The sequence below is a fragment of the Eupeodes corollae genome, chromosome 2, assembly GCF_945859685.1.
Source record: "Eupeodes corollae chromosome 2, idEupCoro1.1, whole genome shotgun sequence".
Taxonomy (NCBI): Eukaryota; Metazoa; Arthropoda; class Insecta; order Diptera; family Syrphidae; genus Eupeodes; species Eupeodes corollae.
In genome coordinates, this window is record NC_079148.1 from 86,185,007 (window position 1) to 86,209,129 (window position 24,123).

General features: G+C 32.2%; 1 protein-coding gene across 1 annotated transcript in view; it reads left to right on the forward strand.

Annotated features, from left to right (window-relative positions):
• LOC129944126 (dynein axonemal heavy chain 10) overlaps window positions 1-24,123 on the forward strand; it is a 142,765-nt gene that overhangs the window by 72,981 nt on the left and 45,661 nt on the right. The window contains 4 exon segments of the mRNA XM_056053321.1: window positions 2,457-2,690; window positions 15,062-15,170; window positions 17,558-17,678; window positions 23,338-24,079. Of these exon segments, the coding sequence (XP_055909296.1) occupies window positions 2,457-2,690; window positions 15,062-15,170; window positions 17,558-17,678; window positions 23,338-24,079 (1,206 nt within the window).

Below are 24,123 nucleotides of genomic sequence, written 5' to 3' on the forward strand. Positions count from 1 at the left end.
TTTTTCGTTCACAATTAAAAGGGAAGTTGATTTTGTTTAGGTGTAGAAATAATTTGTTTGGTCGATCATTAATCCAGTATTTTCGTACCCTTGATTGGGAGTATTTTTTAAAAATGTTATAAGAAAAAAAGGCAGGTGTTTATCATTAATTTATAATCAATATGTCCTTATAATAAAGTACTCCGACTTATGGTTGCCTCAAATTTTGTTCTATTATGTTAAAAAGGTTAACTCCTATTTTATCCCACCCGTTTATTTAAAGCTGAACGCTCTTATAACTACATTTTTGTAATTTTTTTTAAGTTTTTGAAGAGATTGTATCAGTTGTTATGAAAATTTTTAGTCTCGGTTACCTATTTTAGATTACAGGTCGGGATCTGAAGGGTTGGGTCCGCATGACTTGTTAAATCCATTTTGATAATTTATCAAGCCTTCATTTTCTGGAACATACTTTTGACCAAGAACAGAATGTATTGGGCCACAAATGAGTAAAATCAGATATCTGGGCTGATGTCATTTGAGTTCATTTGAAAAAAACACCTGTAGGGAATAGTAAAGAATCAAGCAAGGAACCAGGAACAGAACAATCGAAATTGCGAATTTTATCGCAGTTAATTTTGTCGTGGCAACTGGTAATGCGTTGGACTCTTCGAAAATCTGGGTTCAATTCCTGCCTCACATCAATTTTTAACTTCCCATAAGAAGGGGTCCGATTTGTCAAATTGAAAATTTTGACGTTTCTCGACGTTTCAAGGTCCATAGAGTCGAAATAAAAGATTTTTAGAAATATTTCGGTGAGTGAGTGTGTACGTACGTTCGTACGTTCGTAGGTCCATGACTCAAGAACCAGAAGAGATATCAACTTCAAATAAATTTTGTTATGCACATAGTAAGGCAGAAAGATGCCGAAAGGGCTCTCAAGAAAATTACGTCGGCGTTTTTTTTTACCATAGCAGTTTAAAAAAGAGGTGAACATTTTGGTTAACCCTAAATATCTCGAACCAAAAACGCTAGAGACTTGAATTAACTTTTATATAATATATTGCAACGTGATACCGAACGAGTGTCTATATTTTTTGAAAAAAAAACATCTAACGGGTTTTTTATAAATCAAAAAAAATGAAGAAAAAGAATTTTTTACCTCGAAAATTTTACGAATACAAAATGATTTTATCTCCAAAACAATTTTTCGCAACGAAAAATAACGTATTTAACATCTGGTAAAATTTTAAGAAAAATCGAATTTATAGTTTTTTTTTATAAAAAATAAAAATCTAAAAAACATTGCTCAAAGTTGGTAAAAATTGAATTTTCAATGAAATATCTTTTCAAAAAATTGAGTTATGACTTTCAACTAATTTTGACTTATAAGAAATATCGTTTTCAACATTCTGAAAAATCGAATTATTTACTAAAAATAAAAACTTAAACAAAAAATTAATAAAAGTTGGTAAACATTGATTTTAAAGTCAAATATCTTTCTAAACTTTGTGATCTTTTTTTTAAACTACTTTTATCTTTTGACAGTTTTTTTTTACAAAAAATCAAAATCTAAAAAAAAACAATATTGAAATCTGGTAAGAACTCAATACGTTTTTTTAAAAATTAAAAACATTGTTTCAATCTTTTTTATTTCTCATAAAGTATTGTTTTCTATTTTCTATTTCACAAAACATGATTTTAAAAATAAACTATTTCATTATATGAAAAAAATTGTTGGTAATTTATAAAAATTTAAGAATAATTGAACTGACAACTTTTTAACTTAACACGAAAACCTACACAAACTTTTAAGCAAGGCAAATTGGTAGACGGGATGGGAAGTTATCAGTGTTGTTCGCATCCCAGCTTCTTTTTTTTCTTGAGTACAGCTTCCTGCAAGAAATTGACAAATCCTGTAAGAGTAATTATTTCCATAAAAAGTGCTCCAAAATTTTTGCCATTTGATTTACTCGAACACATCACACAGAAGTTGGAAGTCAATATGCTCTTGTTTTGTACAAATTGTTGTGCCATCTACGAAAATCGTTAAAAAATAGTAAATTTTGTAGGAGATAAATTTAACTTTTGGCGTATTGTTGAACAAAGCCTAATTTAATATTATGAAATGTTCCAGCTTAAATATCAGACTTCCATGTGTCATCGTGTTCAATGCAATTACAGTATGAAATAAGAATTGTTCATACTTAAATAAAGCATCAAGCTATTGTCTTTAGTTGCATAAATACGGGAGCTTAAACGAGCTATGTTTTATATGTGCAACGCAGAGAATATACATGCAAATAACTCATTTCTAAGCAATATCTTTAAGTTGGAATATTTTTGGCTCAGAGAACTAAATAAAACTTTAATGATTGATTATAGCTACAAGAAGCAAAATCTTGTGTTTTAATTTCGTCCTCTTCTTCCTATAAAGAAATAATATTTTAAAAATGTGTTTGTAAATTTAATTTCAGATAATGGTGGAGTGTGCTAAAAACCCACTAGTTATTCAAGTTTGTAGTATTGCCGGGCGTTTGTCAGATTTTCAAACATTGAACTCCGGATTAGAAGGCTGCCAAAAATCCCTTAATGAGTATTTGGAACAGAAACGTCGTTTATTTCCAAGATTTTATTTCATTTCCACGGATGAACTTTTATCTATACTCGGTAGTAGTGAACCTATGGTAGTACAGGATCACATAATAAAGGTAAGGTAGTGCTGTGGAAGTTATTATCATTTCATGTTCGTGGGCTTTTTTGATCAATTTTTTGTTTCAATGCATTTAACTAAAATTTTGTTCCATAATGTTGCGTCAATGCACAAAACAATTCCATGGCTTTACAATGATGTTTGTACTTTATTTTATAAAAATATTAAATCAAAGGGTATAGTAATTGTGTTTTATGAGCATTTAAATATATAAATGTTTGTACTGTAGCCCTTAATAAATGTAAACGGAAAGCATCTAAAGTGCATATTACTCTCATCAAATTGAGATTGGGATGTCCATGGCAGTATTAATATCAGACCACAGGTTAAATTACACTTGCAATTCCTCCTCGGCAAAATATTGTGTTTTGTAGATAATTTAACTGATTCAAGCTCTAGAAAAGTGAGTGGTATTCTAAATAATATGAACCGAACGACCTTATATTCTCAACCAACCAAGATAACTTATCAGTCACTCTATGCCACTAACGTTCTTAACTCGAAGTTACTTCCATTTCACATTCTATTTTGTATGATTTTCATAAAGCACTATTTTCTCAAATAAATGGTTTTATTAACCGAGTTCTATTTGATTATACCTGTTGAAGAAGCCACTAACCTCCACCTTACTAAAATAGTAAACTTCGATCGCTGCGTAACCAAAGAAACAAGCTGTAACTTTGTGCTTATCTTCATTTCAAATATCTACACAATTATCTCTCATATATTAACATAAACCTCAAGTTATCCTTGTCTACTATCCCAAATCTTTTGTTTAGTTCGTTAATCACAAAAGAAAGTCAGACGGGTATCCGTCCTCATTGTCCTTCAATAATGAAACCACCAATGATTATATAAGACTAAGAAAGTACGGAAATTCTTGAGAAGTGAATATTTTGAAGCATAAGAACTCTCTAAAATAAAGTACGGAAATTCTTGAGAAGTGAATATTTTGAAGCATAAGAACTCTCTCCAATAGTGAGAATAAAAATATAAGAACTTCAGGTATTTATAAACCTAAAAAAAAATTGCAAATGCAATAGAATTCTCAAAGTGAAACGTCAATAGAATAAAGAATAAAGCTTTCACTATACAAAATAAACATAAATATTGATAGATTACAAAACTTATCATATTATCCCCAGAAATATATAACGATATTTATTCAACCAATAAAACCACTAGCGACACCTCCATTTCAGTTTGGCCATAAATAAGCAAAGACACGAACCGCTAACACAAATAAAAATAAATATAAGGAAATATTAACGTTCATTAATAGTTCACATAATTTTCTTTTGAACTTGAACTGTATTAGATACAAAAATGTCTGCGCCGGAAAACAACACTCCAAAAGACGAAGTAAGCAATTCTGAGCTTAAGGACATGATAGCTCTCATCTATAGAAGTGTCGAAGATTCAAAGAAAGATATAAGATCTGAAATTAAAGAAGTGGGAACTAACGTCGCTGAAGTTGGATCAAAGATTGATAAAATTAATGAAAAAGTTTACGAAATAGAAGAAAAAGTTAGTAAACACGAAGAAAAAATTAGTATTTTAGAATGCCAACTACGAAGAAAGAACGTTATTCTTCTCAATTTTGAAGAAATTGAAAAATCAACAACTGAACTCGAGCAAATAGTGTTACAAATTTTAAGTGAAGTCTTCAAAATTGAAGTTTCATTGAAAGATCTTGACTTTGTCTATCGTCTTGGAGTTCAAAACAAAAATAAAACTCGACCTATCAAAATTGGATTCTTGGCATATAGAACAAAATGCCTGATCATGGATGATAAAATAAAACTAAAAGCATATAACACAAAAAATAATACAAACTTAATTCTTTATGATGACTTACCGAAAGATGTATTAGAAAAGCGGAAAAATTTACTTGAAAAAGCGAATACCTTAAGAAACATGAATGGCAACGCAGAAGTAAAAGTCAAAAACAACAGGCTGATTGTCGATGGTAAAACATTAACAGCAGAAGAAATTATCAATATAAAGACTCACCCTAAGCAAAACAAAAGAAAGCTTTCTGATGATGACTTTGAAAAAGATTCAGATATAGCGAGGAGCTCGTCCAAAAAGAACAGTAGACCACAAACAAAAAATAAAACTTTCTCATCGTCATCACCATCGTCGTCATCATCCCCCCTGATGAAATATGTCCTCAAGAAAACCGTCACTATGGGTCAAAGTGCCGACGCTAAAAATGGCAACCAATTTGCTGTAGATAACTTCGAAAAAACAACCAATCAATAACAACTAACGAACAATCCACCACAACAAATGCTAAAAGTCAACCCCAGCGAGTCAATTATTAATAACGAAGACAATTTTATAATGGATAAACTGAAGAATAAACCTCCAACCCGGTCGGCCACCGTGGAGGATTTCGGCCAACACCCCCCCCTTTTATAAATTTGCGGAAAGCATCTCACTAAACAAAAAACATACAAACAAAAACTACTATACTAATAAAAGCAATACAGGTACGAAACCCTTATACGTAGCAACTCTAAACACACTAACTCTCCAATCAAAAGAAAAATTTGTTGAACTAGAAAACGCGCTTAATAAGATACACTGGGATATAATCGGTTTAGCAGAAGTAAGACGACAAGGCGAAAGCATACAAGAACTCAACAACGGAAATATATTTGCTTACTTCGGAACTAAACAAGGCCTTTATGGCGTCGGTTTCCTTATAAACAAAGAGTTAAAAAAGAATATTCAAGAAATTAAAGGATTTAACGATAGGATAATAGGAATGAAAGTCAAAGTAGAGAATTTTAACATATCCATCATACAAGTCTATGCACCAACTGAGAAAGCAACTGATGACGAGATGAATCGCTTTTACAAGACACTGGAAATAGCAACAGCACACTTTAAAACAGAGATTTCACTGATAATCGGTGATTTCAATGCTAAATTAGGTTTCAGGAAAAATGGCGAAGAAACCATTATGGGAGAATATGGCTACGGTAATCGAAATGAAAGAGGTAGTCGTCTTATCCAATATATTTGGCAACAAAAACTTATAGTTGGAAACTCGTTATTTAAAAAGAAACCGCAAAATCAATGGACCTGGAATTCACCAGGCCAAAAGTACAAAAACCAAATAGATTTTATTCTTTGCAATAAAAGATCAATCCTTAAAGATGTGTCCGTACTTAATAACTTTCAATTCGAATCAGATCATCGGATAGTACGCGCGGAGTTGTTAATCAACCATAAAACTAGGCAACTACATAAAACTACAAGAAAAGTATTAACAAAATCGATAAATACAGATATAATCAAAAGTTATAATGCTGATCTTCAACAACGATATAACATCATATCAAGGTTAAATGAACCTACTCAAATAGCATATAACAAAATGGAAAAAACTATAAAAGAATCTGCAGACAGGTATATTCTCACTGCTGTATCTCAAAAACAGCAAAAACTATCGAGTGAAACTCTAAATATGATATAGCACTTCGTGATAGTATTAGAAAAAAGACTAATCTAAATGCCCAAGAAAAACAAGATTTGAAAAATATAAGGAAGAACATCAAAAAACGTTGTCAAGAAGACATCCAAAAATTCAATGACAACCTCTTAAAGACAGTAATCGAAGAAACGAGATCAATAAAAAAGGCAAAGTGTGCAATCCAAGATTATAAAGAGTGGATAACAGCAATGGCGGATAATAATAAAAGAATTCACGAAAGGAAGAATATTAACCAAATAGCTACAAACTTCTACATTGATCTATACAAAACACGCATAGCAGACACTGATGATATATTTCTAGAGCGACAAAACCAGGAAGAAGATTTTCCACTATTTCTTAAAAGTGAAATAGAGCGAGCAATAAATAGTTTAAAGAATGAAAAAAGCAAAGGAAACGATGGGATATTAGCTGAATACCTAAAGTTCGGCAACTTTTCACTGGCCAACTGGTTGACTACTATTTTCAATCAGGTTTTAGTCACCGAGGAAGTCCCAGACCAATGGACGAAATCGGAAATAATTCTCATACATAAAAAAGGGAACAGGGACCATATCAACAATTATCGCCCGATAAGCATAATATCATCGATATACAAGGTTTTTGCGAAGTGTTTATTTGAGAGAATGAAAACCACTCTTAATTTAAATCAACCTTTTGAACAAGCCGGTTTTAGATCAGGTTTTTCAACAATAGACCATCTACAAACCGTTAATCAAATAATAGAAAAATGCAAAGAGTATAACATCACAATATACTTTGCCTTCATCGATTTTGCAAAAGCGTTTGACACAGTAGAGCAAAGATTTATTTGGAAGGCGCTTCTCAATCAAGGTGTAGACGAAAAAATAGTTCGAATCCTAAAGAAAATGTATGACAGGAGCACATCCCACATAAAAACGGAATGCATCGGATCAGATTTTAAAATATCGCGAGGTGTTAGGCAAGGAGATCCAATTTCACCAGCACTGTTTTCCGTAGCCTTAGAAGGAGTATTTAGAAAGCTAGACTGGGAAGACAAAGGATTGAAGATAAATGGCAAATGTCTCTCAAACCTCCGATTTGCTGATGACATTATAATTATCGCAAACAGCAGTGAAGAACTTCAAACGATGCTAAACGAACTATGCTCGGAATGCGAAAATATTGGGTTGTCAACAAATCAACAGAAAATTAAAATTATGACAAATGGTGCTTATGATCCAGTTAGTTGTAATAACAATATACTAGAATACGTTGAAGGCTACACATACCTTGGTCAGATTATCTCATTCAAAGATAAAGAAAAAAAGGATATAGAGCAGCGAATGACGAACGCTTGGAGGCAGTTCTGGAACGTTAAGGATCTTCTTACATTGAATATTTCTAATAAAACAAGGAAATATGTGTTTGACTCAACAGTTCTTCCAGTCCTCACCTATGGGTGCCAAACTTGGCAAGTCACGAAAAACACTGAAATGAAACTCCAATCATGTCAGAGAGCAATGGAGAGAGCTATTTTGAGCGTTCATATTGCCCAGCAAATTAACCATCAGAATATAAGAAGTCAAACTAATTTTGAAGACGTTAGACACAGGCTTAAGAAACTCAAATGGGAATGGGCAGGACATGTAATACGTACACCTGATAATCGATGGACAAAATTAGTAACCGAATGGATACCCTTAGAAAGCAAAAGAAGCGTAGGTGGACAACATAAACGCTGGAAGGATGACATCCGAAAAATATGCCCACTTTATTGGAGAGAAGCACTAGATAGAAGAAGATGGAGAAGTCTGGGGGAGGCTTATGCTCAGATAACCTAAAATTATACCTCTCTTTTCAAATTATGTATATATTTAAATTAGTTTTAAACCTTCATTGAATTATTTCTTTCTTGTAATTTAATTAATTTTACGTACACATACTTGTTTAAATGTAATGTAAATATATTCAATCAAATGGTAATTATAAAATTATTGTAAATTTTAAAGTATTAATGAGTGAATAAAGCTTGGAATAATAATAATAATAATAATAATAATAATATAAGACTAACTAATTACTTTGCATTATATTTTAAAAATTCATTCTCACAAGATTCTTTTACACCGAATTGGACATATTTTGAGTATTTATAGGGTCCTTTCTGTTGAAAGTAAATGAAACAAATTCAAGTTTGCTTTAAAAGTTTAATTCGGCAACTAAATTAGCATTTGATTTCATATGATTTATATATAAGCAAATCACTCAAAGAATATATATGTATGTATGTAAAAACTGTTATCACTTTAAGTTAATATAAATTATATGTTAAGTATACATTTTGCAAGTACTGAATTCAAAACGACCCCTCAAAAATATATACTTTTATATAACATATGTAAATATAAATTGAATAATGTATATGCAAAAATAAATATAACTATAATAATCCTTTTTTTACTTTTCACAATTTTGCATATGTTTAGTCTTGTTAAGTTTTTTTGTTAATATATCTGCATCATATCGCCAGTTGGCACATCATTAAGTTTAATAATATTTTGGTTATAAACTTTACGTATATAATGAATTATTAATTCTAATATCAATATGCTTACTTCTAGAATGATAAATAGGGTTTTTAACTAATTGTTGTGCACTTAAGTTATCTCCATTAAGAATAGTAGCAGCCTCAATTAGGTAAGAAAAACCAAGCTCTTTGATGAAGTTTCACAAATACACAGCTTTCTTTGATGCGGATGAATGTTCCATATACTCGGCTTCCGTACTGCTTACAGCCAATGACGGTTGTTTTCGTCACTCCCAGGACACTGCACCACAAAGAAGTAAACGATTTCCGGTCATCGGAGCTCCCAGCCCAATCTGCGTCAGCATATGCGTTTAAACACTCGGTGGTTTTTCTGAAAGATATTTTGAAATTTATAGTGTTATCTAAGTACCTTAGAACATGTTTAGCAGCCACCAAATGCTCTGCATGAGGATTCATGTTAAATTGGGCAAGTTTACTGATAGAATGCAAAATATCTGGCCTAGTTGATATACCCAGATACATCAGAGAACCAATTAGTGACTGATGCAAGTTAGGGTTCACCTTACGACACTCCGAGCATAGCTGCATTTTCTTAATTTAAATCCTAGGTTCTAAAGGGGGTACTGCATTTCCTCGACTCTACCATGTTGCATCATTCGATCAAATCCAGGATGAATTGACACTGAGATAAGTTGGTTTCATTGGTCTTGATGTCTCTGGATATTTCCATTCCAAGGAAGTAGTCAGCAGAACCTTTATCAACCACTTCAAACTCCTGTCCGATGAGAAACTTTATTTCTTCTAATTTCCGCCGACTTGAACACGCTATCAATAAGTTGTCCACATAAACGCCTAATAAAGTGATTACACCTTCTCGATTTATAATGTAAACACATGTATCGTCCTTGCATAGTTGGAACCCAATAGTTTTTAAAACTTTATCCAACTTTGCATTCCATTCCCTCCCTGAATCCATATAAGGATTATCTTAGTTTGCATACTTTACTTGCATTATTCGTTATACTTCTCCGTTTTGGTAGGCAGCTGCAACATCCACCTGTTGTACTATCAAGTCATATTCTACAGCAATAGCAAGCAACAACCTTATTGAGGAATAACGTACGACAGGTGAAAACGTCTCGTGATAGTCAAGTCCAAATTTTTGACTTCAGCCTTTTGCCACCAGCCTAGCCTTGTAGCGTTCTAAGTTCCCTTTCTTATCGCGCTTGATATTGAATACCCATTTTGATTTGATTGCAGTCCTATTTGTTGGTAAATCGACTAGGTCCCAAGAGTACTGTATTCTGATTGCATAGCTTTTTTCCATTGGTATCTATCGTGTCGGTTAAGGGCCTATTCGACTGTGGTTGGGTTCACAAAAATAAAATTAGCAGAACTAGATCCTCGTTTACTTGACCGCAGCCACTTCCTTGTGTTCTCCTTTGGTATATTTTGCTCGACCAACAACAACACTCGACCCATCATTTCTAACTCCATCGCCAATAACATCATCATCATGTGCTCACTTAAAGAACTGTTACCCATACTGTTGGCATCTTCAAAATCATCGTTTTCAATCTCATCCTCATGCGCAACAGGAACATCATTTGAGTCATCCTCATAAGCAGCAACAACATCAGCGGCAAAAAGATCGTCAATCACATCCAACACGTTTACAGATTTATTTACATCTGGAGAATAGACTTCAAATTTAAGAGTCTTAACCTTTTCTTCTGCAACGTGACTTGTTTTTGGTTTTTTTGTTTGACCTCTTTGCATAGAATATTATTTATCTGTTCTAGAAAACGAACATCGCGACTTTTAAAAATCTTATTTGAATTGGTTCATAAAGGCGATACGCTTTAGATTCAACAGAGTAGCCCACCAAAAAACATTCTGTAGCTCTTGCTTTAAATTTTGACTTCGACAGGCACTTGTCCAACATAAACGCCTTGTATCCAAATATTCTTAAATTTGATACATTTGGCTTTCTTCCACTCCATGTCTCATATGGTGTTTTGTCGTTTAAAATATTTGTGGGCGATCGGGTGCGCAAATAAACAGCCGTGTTTATTGCCTCTGCCCAAAGTGAACTCCGTAGATCTGCGTTTAATAGCATACACCTTGCCATTTCAACGAGAGTTCTATTACCTCGTTCAGCTACTCCGCTTTGCTGTGGGGTGTATGGACTGTTACTTGATGCTTAATCCCTACCTCTTATTTCTTATTTCCACTCAGGTATTCGACAATATTATTAGTTCTAAGAACCGTGATTTTCTTTGACGTTTCTAGTTCAACTGACGACTTAAAAGATTTAAATGCATCAAAGACTTCATTTTTATGCTTTAAGAAATAAACAAATATCTTCCTACTATAGTCGTCAATAAATAATGCGAAAAACCTAGAGCCCCCAACAGATTGCGAATCCGCAATGGACCACAAATGTCACTATGCACAACTTCAAGAACATCTTTGCTTTGATGATTGGATTGCTTAGGCATCGGGATAGCGCACATTTTACCTTTAGGCAAATTTCACATTCCAAAGCATCGACAACCTTTGGCAAATTCAAACCCCTAACCATATTCATATGACATAACGAGCTTAAACTTTTGGCATTTAAATGCCCATATAGCTCATGTCATTTTAAGAATTCCATATCAAGTTTTCCTTTATCAAGATAAAATAATTTCAAACTATCTAGCTAAAAAAGTACAGATTCCCAACTTTTTCTGCAATCATGACGATCTCGGAGTTGTCATTTCGAACTATAGCTGTTTTGTGGTTAAATTCTACAGTATGCTTACTGTGTGTGTCTCACTCATTGATATGAAATTAGCTTTCAAATTAGGCACAAACAAAACGTCAATCAGCATAATTTTAAACTTCGATGTTTCAATCAAAACATTGCCTAAACCCATCCATTCAATAAAATTATAAGCGTCCGATTCAATTCTTTCCCTATGATCCCTTAGCTCGATAAATAGTGTCTTGTCACAACATAAATGACAGGTTGCTCCGCTGTCAAGAACCCATGTGTCTCTATCAAGTATTGACAAATGTGCGGTGTTGAGCATTGCAAAAGACGTTGTCAACTTGTTTCGCGAGGAACTTGTTGCGGCAACATTTGTTGTTGTACATGTCGATGTACAGTGGCCTCACTTGTTACATTTATAACACTTTCCGCGAGTTGTTTTTGTATGCGGATTACTCGATGTTTTCGTGTGTCATGTCTTTGTTTGGAAAAAATGCAGATTCTCCGTTTTCTAGTACAGTCACAGCATCCCCTTCTTGCCTTTTCCACTCCTCCATCAACTTAGTTTTAAGAACAGTCTCAATTAGCGATGATGAAATTATCATAACTCTTTGGTAGGCTGGATAACAAAATGATAGCCAACAACTCATCCTGCAATTTAATATCTATATCAGTTAATATTGCATACACATTAAAAAAATATTTAAATGATTTGCAATAGATTTATTTTCAGACAATTTAAGATTAAGTAATTGCTTGAAAAGAGATACTTTTCTGGCTGGACCACTCGGGCGGTGAATGTCTCCCAATTTCTTCCATCATCATACAAAATTTTGCAGTTTTTAATGTGCAAAAGTTGAGACGTTTTAACAGAAGGTATTATGGTTGCGTAGTACCCGTGGCATGATGGTTAGTGCGTTGGACTGTCATGCAAGGGGTCCTGGGTTCAATCCCTGCCTGTGCCAGCTTAATTTAAAAAAAATAATTTTCGCGGGTACTGCCTCTTGCGAGGAATTGACAAATCCTTCAAGAGTAATTCTTGTCATGAAAAAGTGCTTTCTCAAATTAGCCGTTCGGATTCGGCCTTAAATTGTAGGTCCCTTCCATTCCTGACAACAGTACTCGCACACAGGAATGGTTGAGAGTTGTAAGTCACTAGGCCCTGGTTCACAACGGACTGTTGCGCCACCCCATTTGATTTTGATTATGGTCGCCAATGCCTTTTCGTCTTTCCTCTTCATCCTCATCAGATAGATCCATAGTCCACTATGAATAAGAACAGATCTCATTTGTATTGCCCATGCATCGTAGTTGTCGTCACACAATTTCTCAATTTCATATAACCCCGATCCAAACTCATCTTCGATACGTTAATTTTTTTTTAAATGTGAAAAAAAAAACTTTAAAGACTTTTCCACGTGTGGGAATCTGAGCTCAGAACCTTTGTTGAGAATAAATGAAACAAATTCAAGTTTGCTTTAAAAAGTTTAATTCGACAACTAAATTAGCATTGACATTGACAAGGTCATTAAACGTTGTCAAATATCCCTTTACGCCGATGACACGAAATTTTTCAAAATCATTACAACTCATGAAGACGTATCTCTCCACTAAAAAGATCTCGTTCATTTCTTAACCTATAGGGTACCAAAAATTGCTTAGAGCTTAATATTAGCAAGTGCCAGACAATGACCTTTTTGTGTCAACCTATTATAAAACAACTACCCGTAATAACTATGTTCATAATTATCCCATACATATGATATAAAACACAAGAGATGTCGGACTTTTATGTGACCGTAAACTAAAATTTCCATTTCACATTGACGAATTAATTCTTTTATTAAAAGATTGTCTAAACAATTGTCTAACCCTTTCGTGACCCGATCGCTTTACATGACGTTTGCTCGACCTCTACTTGAATATGCGTCGCAGATTTGGTCTCCATATCAAGATATACATATATCAAAAACAGAAAACATCCAACGAAGATATCTTCGTTTTGCTCTTCAATACATTTCTTTTAACACTTACACCCGCCAACCTAAGAAACCCTCGCCTCTTATATATACCAACTCATTACACATCATATGGCCTTAACTAACCTCTGAACCATATCGTTCGGTTAATCAATTCGAACCCAAATTTATTTGATTTCAACATCAGCACCTCTAATTCTTTCTGACCCACTTCCACTCATATGAGTCGTTATAAGTTTACATTCAAGTTCGTTTTTAAGTTATACTTATAGCACAGATAATAAATATATATAATAAATAAATTTATTATCTGTGCTTATAGTTTAACTAAGCAAAATAAATAGGGTTAAAGCCCCCGCTAACATTTGAATTCCAGAATATTGCAATGACTGAGTAATACATAGTGTAGTGAAGCATTTCATATTCTATACTTGACAGTACGACCGATGTTGTGCTGATGAGCATTCCTGGAACGCGAGTATTACCGTTAAATTGCCTGAGGGGAGGAGTACAATTAGCAATTTCTCTTAAGCATAAATAGTTAAAGTAACGTTACAAAAGGATGTTCAAGCGACGTAAATGATTCAACGATGTTGTCATCTCCAATTAATTTGAATGTTCTACATTCAATACTGCCCAAGAGACTTAAGAGCGCCAGCACAGCTTTGGCTTAAGGTTAAAAATAACATCACTTGCACAGCTTTGACTCAAGACTAAAAATAACACTAGTGCTTATAAGAATTTGTTGGTCAAAATTCGAAAATTCAAGTTTTAAAAAAATCAAATTTTCTAAAAAAAACAACTCATAGTTTTTTTGTTTAACTTTTTTCCTTATCTTAAAAAATATCATTTTTTTCGAAATTTTATATCCCAAAAAAGGGTCATCAATTTCTCACTCAAATAACTGCATACTAAAAATATTTTTAAACTCAAATTCAAAAACTTTATATATACAAAAATATTTTGAAAGAAAAAACCGCTTTAACGATTTTAAATTAAATTAAAATTTGGAAATCAAATAGCGTTTAAATTTTCGAAAACAGACTTTCTTATATAGTTTAAAGAATAAAAAACATATAGGTTGATGCCATATCTTATGCGTGTGCATAAGACATGATACTCGTAGATGTCTAATGAAAACACTACGTTCAGTCCAATGTACCCCCATGTGGATCGATGCTTTGCCTGACGCCGCGCCGCCGCCGCGCAGTCGTTGCTGTCTTGTTTGAAGTCATTCAATATTTCTTTTTGCCAATTTTCCTACTGTTGTTCTTATATTTTAATCTTTAAAAGACGAGTTCGAGTCTCAACATTTTCTAAGTAAATACATACATTACATACAAAGAAGTCATCTCTAGCCGATATGAATCAATGCCTGCTATTTTTATTTCCTATTTCCAATGAGGGTTCAAGCTTGGATTGTTTAAAATTACCAACAGAAACTGAATCAGTTAAGTGACTGTTTAGTTCATAATCAAAACAGCCCAGTGACAAAAATTTCATGAATTTATAATGTTATTGTACATATGTACGTACAAATAAAGTTTCTTATTACTTTAATTATATTTTAAGATATTATTAGCAAAATGTGTTATATTTTTTTAATTTGTTTTACTAGATGTTTGACAATATTAAATCTCTGCGATTTTCAAAAGACTCTATAGACCTAAATATAATACACGGAATGATTTCAAGCGAAGGAGAAAGTATGGAATTTCGTAATATTGGTAAGATTAAGTGCTTGTGTTTTTTTGAATTTAATAAAAAAAAATTTTCGAGGATACTATTTTGAATAGAAAACTATATGAAAAGATTAACAACCTTTATTTTTAACACCTTATTGTTTTACGAAAAATCATTTCGATCAAACTAAACTACGACATTTAGGAAATTTCAGCAAGTAAAACCCACAAAAATAAAATTTCAAACAAAACATGTACATACGAGTACATACATACATACACACGTACTTAAAAAAAATCACAATTTTTTGCTTCTCAAAACTTTTTAACAAACAAAATTTAAAACAAACTAATAATGGGGGTATTTAGGACTGTTTTTAGGCTCATTAGTTTTAAGAACTATAGATTGGTTTCTCCAGCCATTTATATAAATTCTATGGTGTGTCTACCTTGACGTCAAGCTAAACAACAAACAAACAACGTATGTATGTGTCAAAAAGTAAATACAGATCAGTTTTTTTTTGTATCTTAAACAATGCAAGTGGGATTAAATAAGTGTCTAACTAACAAGAAAAACACTTTGAAAGTTTGAATAAATAAGTAAGTAATAAGAAAAACACCTAGAAAAGACGAAATGTTTTATAAATTTATATGAATGTTTCATTAAGAATCACAATGTTCTTGTCGTTATATGGGAGTATGAAAATATTTTGGTGTCTTTTCCACTTTATTTTGTTGTTGGTCAAAAAATAGAAACTAAATATCTTAGTCTACAAAATAATTTCATCTTATTTGTACTGTACGCGTATAACTTTTTTTTAAGGAAGTAAAGGAACAAATATAATAATATAAACAATAATAGTTAAGTCAAACTAAATATCAATGCATTCATTAATTTTTAGCGAAATGGCAATAACTTTAACTTTTCTATTACTATAAAAATGAATTGTGTCTAGGTACATTACTTTTTTAATTCCAAAAACTTTAAAAACAAAAAAACATTTCTGGACAGGGTAAACGAAAACCCTACTAAAAATAGGTGTTTTTTTTTTAAATATACTTAACACAGCTGTTACCCGAAAACCATCCAAATTCTGACCTATTACCATATTCAGTTGTCGCTTTAAGGAACACCCTGTCAATAATTTCAAAGTATAATAATAATTTAACTCAAATAAAAAAGCTAATAAAAGTTCATACAATTCTGTATCGGAAGTATTTCAAAATTCGGTTGCGGTGTTTCCAATTTTACGGGCCTACAAAATTTTAATGTAATTATAAAGTGGAAAACTTCAATACAAAATATAACTTATATAAGCTTAGTTAACACTACTTTTCCTTAAAAAAAATACATGCAATTCAAAATAATTTAACAAAAAACAAATATTATATATTTTAGATTAGATATTAGATATTATTAAATATCTAAAACGGAGTTACTCATTTGATAATCGTACATACGAATATATGTGTATATAATGTACATACAGTGGACGTCCAGTATAACGAATGATATAATGTTCGAGGTCATTCTCTATATCGAGAGCGTTCGTTATATCGATCGACTTTTCCATTCAAACAAATTTAAGTAAGTGGCTGATTTATTAATTTTATTATTAATTTTGGCACACGGAATTTTATTGAAATTTCCTTAAGTGAAACGCCTTTGTTGCACTCATCAATAATTTTGACTTTGTCCTTTAATGAAAGCCGAGTACGTTGGGATTTTGTATTCATTTTAATATTTTATACACAAAATTTAATCTACAAAATTATTACGGAGCGTTTCAACCAGACGAGACTTTAAACAACAAAAACACTATTTAACTGCTAACATTATCTTGCCGTCGTGTCATTGAATATGTGTGTGTAAGACCGTACATAAAATTCAAAACTGCATAGCGATAGACAAACCAAAAAATAAGAATTCTAACAAAAATGTTTTAGTAGACGATGCGAAGACTAAACGAAAAACAGAAAGCTTGTTATAGTTTTGAACCTTTGGCGCACACACATACATATGTACGAGAATAAACTTATGTATTGACATAAAAATATATGCACAGATCACAATGGCAAGAAAAAAAATCATTTTAAGGCAATATATGTACGCGTTCGTTATATCGGATAGCAAATTTTTATCATCGTTCGTTATTTAGAGATGTTAATGTAAATTTCAAAAGCGTTCGTTATATCGCAAATTCGCTATATCGGGCATTCGTTATATTGGACGTCCACTGTATTATAATCATTGAAAAATAAGATGATAAAATAATTTATCATTATTATTCTCTTTACTTTTAAAAATAAATAGCGTTTATATTAATTGAAATTCTTAGCTGAAAAGTAAAGGTTTTTTTGTATGAATTTTTTCACGTCTTTGTATAGAATTATATTAAAAGCAGTAATTTCTCATTCGATTATTCAAACAGTTATTGCACAAGGTCGTGTTGAAATATGGATGAATGATGTACTCAAGGAAATGAGGCACACAAATTGGTTCATAACAAAAACAGCAATCGAAGACTATGGAAGGAAATCCGAACTCACACGGTAATTATTGCCTGTTCATTTCGTTATTATCTTTCTTTTATTTATAAACATATCGAGAATAAACAAAATATATTTATTTTGCAAATGACGGGTAATAAATTAACCGAAAGCTGAGGACTAATTTTTGGTGTGAAAATAAACCAGTTGATATTAAAGTTTCAGGTAGTCTTAGTAAAAGTGATAACAAAATAACTTATCCTCCAGCATCGTTTCCGAAAATTTAAATTATGTACATATATTTTCTTTTGATTTACGTCGCGAATGTTGTTTATTATATTTTCAAATAAATTTTATTTAAATTTACAGATCCACACTATAAAGATTTTCAACCTTTAAACTCAGTTTTAAGCGTTTACAAATATTTAGCTTTTTTTTTCTTTAATGGCTGTATTTATTGCTATCATCAACTACCGTTCGGATATCAACATAAATAAATAATTCTCAAAAAACTACTTATAATGGAACATCCAGATTATTAATCATTAGCACATACAGATTATGTAACAAATTCCTAAAATCAGTCCAAGTATCTTTAATGCTGGCGAATGTAACAAAATTGTCCCATAAAGTCAAAACAAATCCAAAAATTACATCAACACAATCTGCTGCTGAAGTGAGACAAGAACTTGGGAAAAAAGCTCATTCCATCACGGTAAAGGGATTGCTTCACAATACCGGTTATAACAATCGATTTACGAGACGATAGTCCATGTTTCTAATGTCAAACAAGACGTGATCGAATAGAAAAACAAGACAAAGAGTTTCTGGGATGATGTGCTTTTTATGGCTTTCAGCAAGCAATGCGTCAGGTTACTCGTCGAAAGAGACCGCCTTCGCGTAACCTTCACTAAATCGCTAAGGTCCGTTGTCTCCCAAGCTCAAACAAAAATCACTTTTTTTGCTGTTAAAGAAACTTTCTTTGCTTGTTTTTGGGAGGTTATCCTGGCTCTAGGCTTGCATTTTACTTTGGTTTGTTGTTATATTTTTTACTATCAAATGATTAATTATAAAATCCATCTATTTGAACATTTAAATATTTAAGATATTTCTCCATAAAATGTTCCATCTTCATAAATGATAGACAGTAAGTTGCCAACATAGAAATTTATAATGCACTTTCTATAGATTAAAAACTAATATTGAATTTTTTTTATTTTTTTTTTAATAAATATGATTAAAAAAATCATGAAAATAAAAAAATTTTATTTTTAAAATCAATAAAAATAAAAATTAACCAGCAAAGGTGTTCTTATAAGCGTTTCGCGCCGATGCAATGGTTGGGCTCATCAGAAGAACACCTTGTCTTCTTGACGCATATTTTCTCGAATAAATCGAGATTCCATATAATATGAGCTACACAGAGCTACTGTGAATTATATGGTTGCTACAAGTCTTCACATCAGATAAATTGTAGCTGTTTTTATTTCCTTGCTAAGGGACTTTCCCATCCCTATAATTATTGATAATTTCTGGTTTCCACAGTTATCGTCAACTAGGTTAGTCATTCGCAATATTTGTTATTAGAAGTACACGGAGAGAAATACATTGCAAATATTACAATGTCAGTATGGGTGTGAACGCAATACTGTATGGCTTAGAAGATTTCCATTGGATAAATAGTTGTAAGCATAGTTAATCTGGCCATACTGAGAATAGTAACGTCGAAAATAGTTATAGCCGATGCCCGATCATCAATGCCAGTATGGGAGTCAGGCCCATGCTGACTGGCGGCATGCATGATCAACGCTCCTAGCAGGGAAGTCTATATACATTATTGTTATGTCCCTTATACTTACATTGGAGTAAATCAATGAAATAAATTACATAGGTTATGTTCGATAAATAAAATTTAAAAATTTGTATTTAAAGAGTGTAAAAACAAAGTAATTTCAATTTAACTAAATTATTAAACAACAAATCTAGAAGAAAAATAACACAGATATTTAGGTTAGTTTACTTGTTACAATTTCAAAAAAAATATTGTTTAAATTTCACTCGGACAGTTTTTATACTGTGTTTATTATTTATAATCGCTTTTCGTCTTACAAGTAAACACGTTTATTTTCATTTTATTAATTATTGTAGAAAAATATCGATAAAGTAGTTATACCCATATGCACTATTGACAGTAATCCAATAACGGTATCGATTATCACGCCATAAATTATTGCGGAAAAAACTAGTAGCATTGCGGCATCTCCGGTAAAGTATGAGGCTGAAGGCAATGCTGTCTCGTCAAGCGTACTATACACCCATATGTTACAAGCAAAGTTTGTAAAAGTTGTTGCAAGACAATTTAGGAATATACTTCTTTCCGTGTTGTACCCGTGGCGTGATGGGTATTGCCTAGAACTGTCATGACAGAGTTCTTGTTTATGCCATCGTTAGTTTTTTCACAGGTACCACCCCTTGCGAAGAGTTGACAAAACCTCCAAGAGTAATCCTTGTCATGAAAATTGCTTTCTCAAATTAGCCGTACTTTCACACAGGAATGGTTGAGAATTGGCAGGCCCTCGGTTTTAAGGGACTTTTACGCCAACTTGTTTTGTTTTTACGCTGCGGAGTTCTCATAAGAACAGAATATTATTTTCAAGAATGCATAAGAAAATTGAAAAAAAGTAGCTTGATGTGAAAAAGTATACATTACAATTATTCTTTTGATACCGAGCCGAAAGCTACAGCCTACAAATTAACGACTCTTAAGCAACTAATTTGCTGGAAAAAGTAATATTCTTTATTCGAATTCATTTCATCAACTACTGGTACATAAATGTCTTTCATCTCCTGCTTGTTTATTATATTTTGTAATTTTAGCCACAAAGATGTTATTTATTTATTCCTCTATTTCTATTTACACATTTAAAAATATTTTAAAAAATAGTTAACAATTAAAAAATCAGACCGATTACAATAACTTCCTACAAAAACAACCAAAACTATGATAAGAAATGGTTTTCGGCTCAAGTATTAGGAGAACAAAGAAAGACATTGACTTATTTATTGTTTATCTCACCCAAAATATTGTTACGAATATTTTGTTAAAATTTTAAACAGACAAATCGTCAGACAGACAATCCATATTTTCCAAGGTTTCTGAAAAGATAATGAAGAACAGAATCATGTCCTCACTTTCTAGAACTGAGTTTTTCATTAAGTGTCAATTTGGTTTTCTTAAGGTAAGTCAACAGAAGAGCATGGACCCTGTTAAAATTCTGTGGTGAAATTTATAACTCAAATAACGATTCCAAGGTAACAGCGGCTTTATTCATTGAGATTACAAAAGCCTTTGATACCTTTGACCATGACTTATTACTGAAAAAACTTTATTATGCTGATTTCACAGGCTTTGTTTATGATTGGTTACGTTTTTACCTAACAAATCGTAACTTAATGACCAATATAAAAGATACTCTAACTTCAGTATCTTATCTCAGAATGGGTATTACCTAAGGATCTGTTTTAGTACCTATCCTGTTTTTAATATTTGTTAAATCCTTATCGTACTTAAATAATAATTACTTTGCAACTTTTGTTGGTATGGGTCACATAAATTATTTATAAGTAGCAATACTAAATTCATGCTCTTTAATTTAAAGGCAATTTTTACCGAAAGTTTCTCCTTGACTTATCATGCACCTAACTGTTCTGATTTTCAAGTCTGTTCACATGTGAATTGCCCAGGTTTTCACTATTGTGATGGTTGCTTCGATATTGAACGTGTTGATCACTTTAAATACTTACTGCTTGAACAGAATGAGATGCAGCTGTAGCTAAAAAAATCGCTGTAGTATAAGCTGTCAATAAAAACGCTCACTAATGTAGCAAAGGTCGCCCACAATGGTGTAGCACAGGAAATTTATTCGGGCATGTTCAACGCATATGAAATTTATATTTGAACTGAATTTTTATGGTAGCATACTAAAAAAAAGTTACAAAACCAGAAAAAATTCTCAAATGCATTGAACGCTCCCAAAAAAAAAGTGAAAAGTCAAAGAATGAAATGGGTTCCTCCATCTCAAATGTAGCTTGTAGCGTCGCCAAAAGTTAAAGTTGAGTCAACTTGCGCTGCAGCTACTGCTACAGCTACAGCTACAGCTTCGCATTGTGTCGATGTATACTATTTTCGTATCTTTTAACGTTGACAGTGCTACAGGCAACAGCTACAGCTACACCATTCTGTTCAAGCAGTTAAGAGTTTTACTCAATAAGAAGCTTGGTTGGGTTGAACATAGGAACAATTTAAAACTTTATCGTAATAAAGTTGCAAGACAGATTTACCACCTTAGTCTGTATTGCCCTCAAAAAATTTTAAAATTTCCGTATTATGGCTTAGTACAATCGAAAATTCAATTCAGTATTTCTTGTTGGGGTGAAACTCATTCCTGTAAAATTCAACCGTTGTTCATTAGCCAAAAACACTCGATTCGTATCATATCTAATGTGCCTCGTATGACACCCAGTTTCGATCGGTTCTCTAACGTCGGTATTTTTCCTTTAAAACTTTTGTACTTTTATAATATTTTAAAATCATTTTTTAAAAGTAAAGGTTATAATACTGTGAGAGCTCTAGCGATAGCTAGTTTGAGCTCTCATTTACATCGCAATTTTTATACGGTTACTGCACCCCGCTTATTTAATAAATTGCCTGATAATTTTTTAATATTTTGGAATGAAATAAAGTTGATATTAAAAAAAAAAACAGTTTGAGGAGTCATCAGTTTCTTTTTTAGTTTGAGATTGATATGTTGTGTTCCAGGGGTAGAAAACTCTTCTCGGGTGGCAGCGGATGTAGTTATATATACAAGTTTAAATTTCCAATTTTGTTAATTGTCAATTTTTTATTTAAATATATGAATTTCTTCTACAACCATGTTTCCTTATTTCTTCAGATTTGTTGCAATTAGGTGCCGATGACGGATAGAAAAATAGTCTGATTATACTAAAAGTTAAGAACAATATTTTGTATAAGATGAAATAAGTTTTCAGTCAGGATTTGCATTTATTCTCAAGATTAAGTTGTAATCATTTTCTACCAACTTTTATTAGTACTTTTTTCAGATTCTATCAATTTTATTTTTGTTTTTTTTTTTTTTCAATTATGTATAAAAAAACAGTTAGTGGATATTTTAAGTTCATACCACTTTTTCAATTGAATTGAAATCTAAAGATTTTGCTTGCCAATTTTTAATCTTTTTTATAAAATCTTTAGCAAAAAAACATGCACTGAACTTTTTCGCATATTTTGATGTTGTTGTCTTAAAAAACTTATCTGAAGAAATAGTTATCCCGAACACATGAACATTAAATTTAATATATATTACTTTAAAAAAAAAACGTGGTGAGGTTTTAATTATGCATTTACGAGTATGGTAATTTTACATGCATTCACGTTGTTTTATTTTACAAAGAAATTAATTTTTGATCCAACTTGTATTGCAAAACCATATTAAGTAAGTTAAGACTTCTAATGGTATTTGAACGAAATTAATATATGTATTGACAATTATATTTTACGATATTTTATTTTTCTATGATATTTTTAAGTCATCATAGGCACTGAACCAATTATACAAAATATGAACTTTATTGGAATTATATTTATTAATTCGTAATGTATTAATTTAATTGTGTATTAATTTAATTGTGCTTTCGATTCTAGAAATGATTGGATTATGAAATACCAGGGAATGGTAGCATTAGCTGGCAGTCAGCTCTGGTGGACAACCGAAGTAGAACAAACGTTTGCAGCCATACAAAAAGGAAACAACCAAGCAATGAAACATTTTCTTCAAATGCAAAATAAGCAAATCACAGAATTGGTTCTTAAAGTAAGATCAGAACTCTCTCGTAACGATCGACTTAAATTCAAAACCATCACAACTATTGATGTCCATGCTAAAGATATAATCGAGTCATTTGTGCGGGATAATATTTTGGATGCCCAAGAATTTGTATGGGAGAGTCAATTACGATTTTATTGGTTGAAACAATTTGATGACTTATTCATTGTTCAATGCACCGGTCGCTTTAATTATGGCTATGAATATATGGGCCTGAATGGTCGTTTGGTCATTACTCCACTTACAGATAGGATATATTTGACGATTACTCAAGCACTTGTTATGAATATTGGGGCTGCACCAGCTGGACCAGCTGGTACGGGGAAGACGGAAACTTGCAAGGACTTGGCCAAGGCGATGGCTTTACTTTGCATAGTCACTAACTGTGGTGAAGGTATGGACTTCCGAGCAGTTGGAAGTATTCTGGCTGGCCTTTGTCAATGCGGAGCTTGGGGATGCTTTGACGAGTTTAACCGCATAGATATTTCTGTATTAAGTGTTATATCCACGCAAATTCAAACAATTAGAAGTGGTTTATTAAAAAAATCTGAAATGCTTATGGTAATTCTGTGTAGGGGTGTTTAAAGACAATTATTAAATATTTT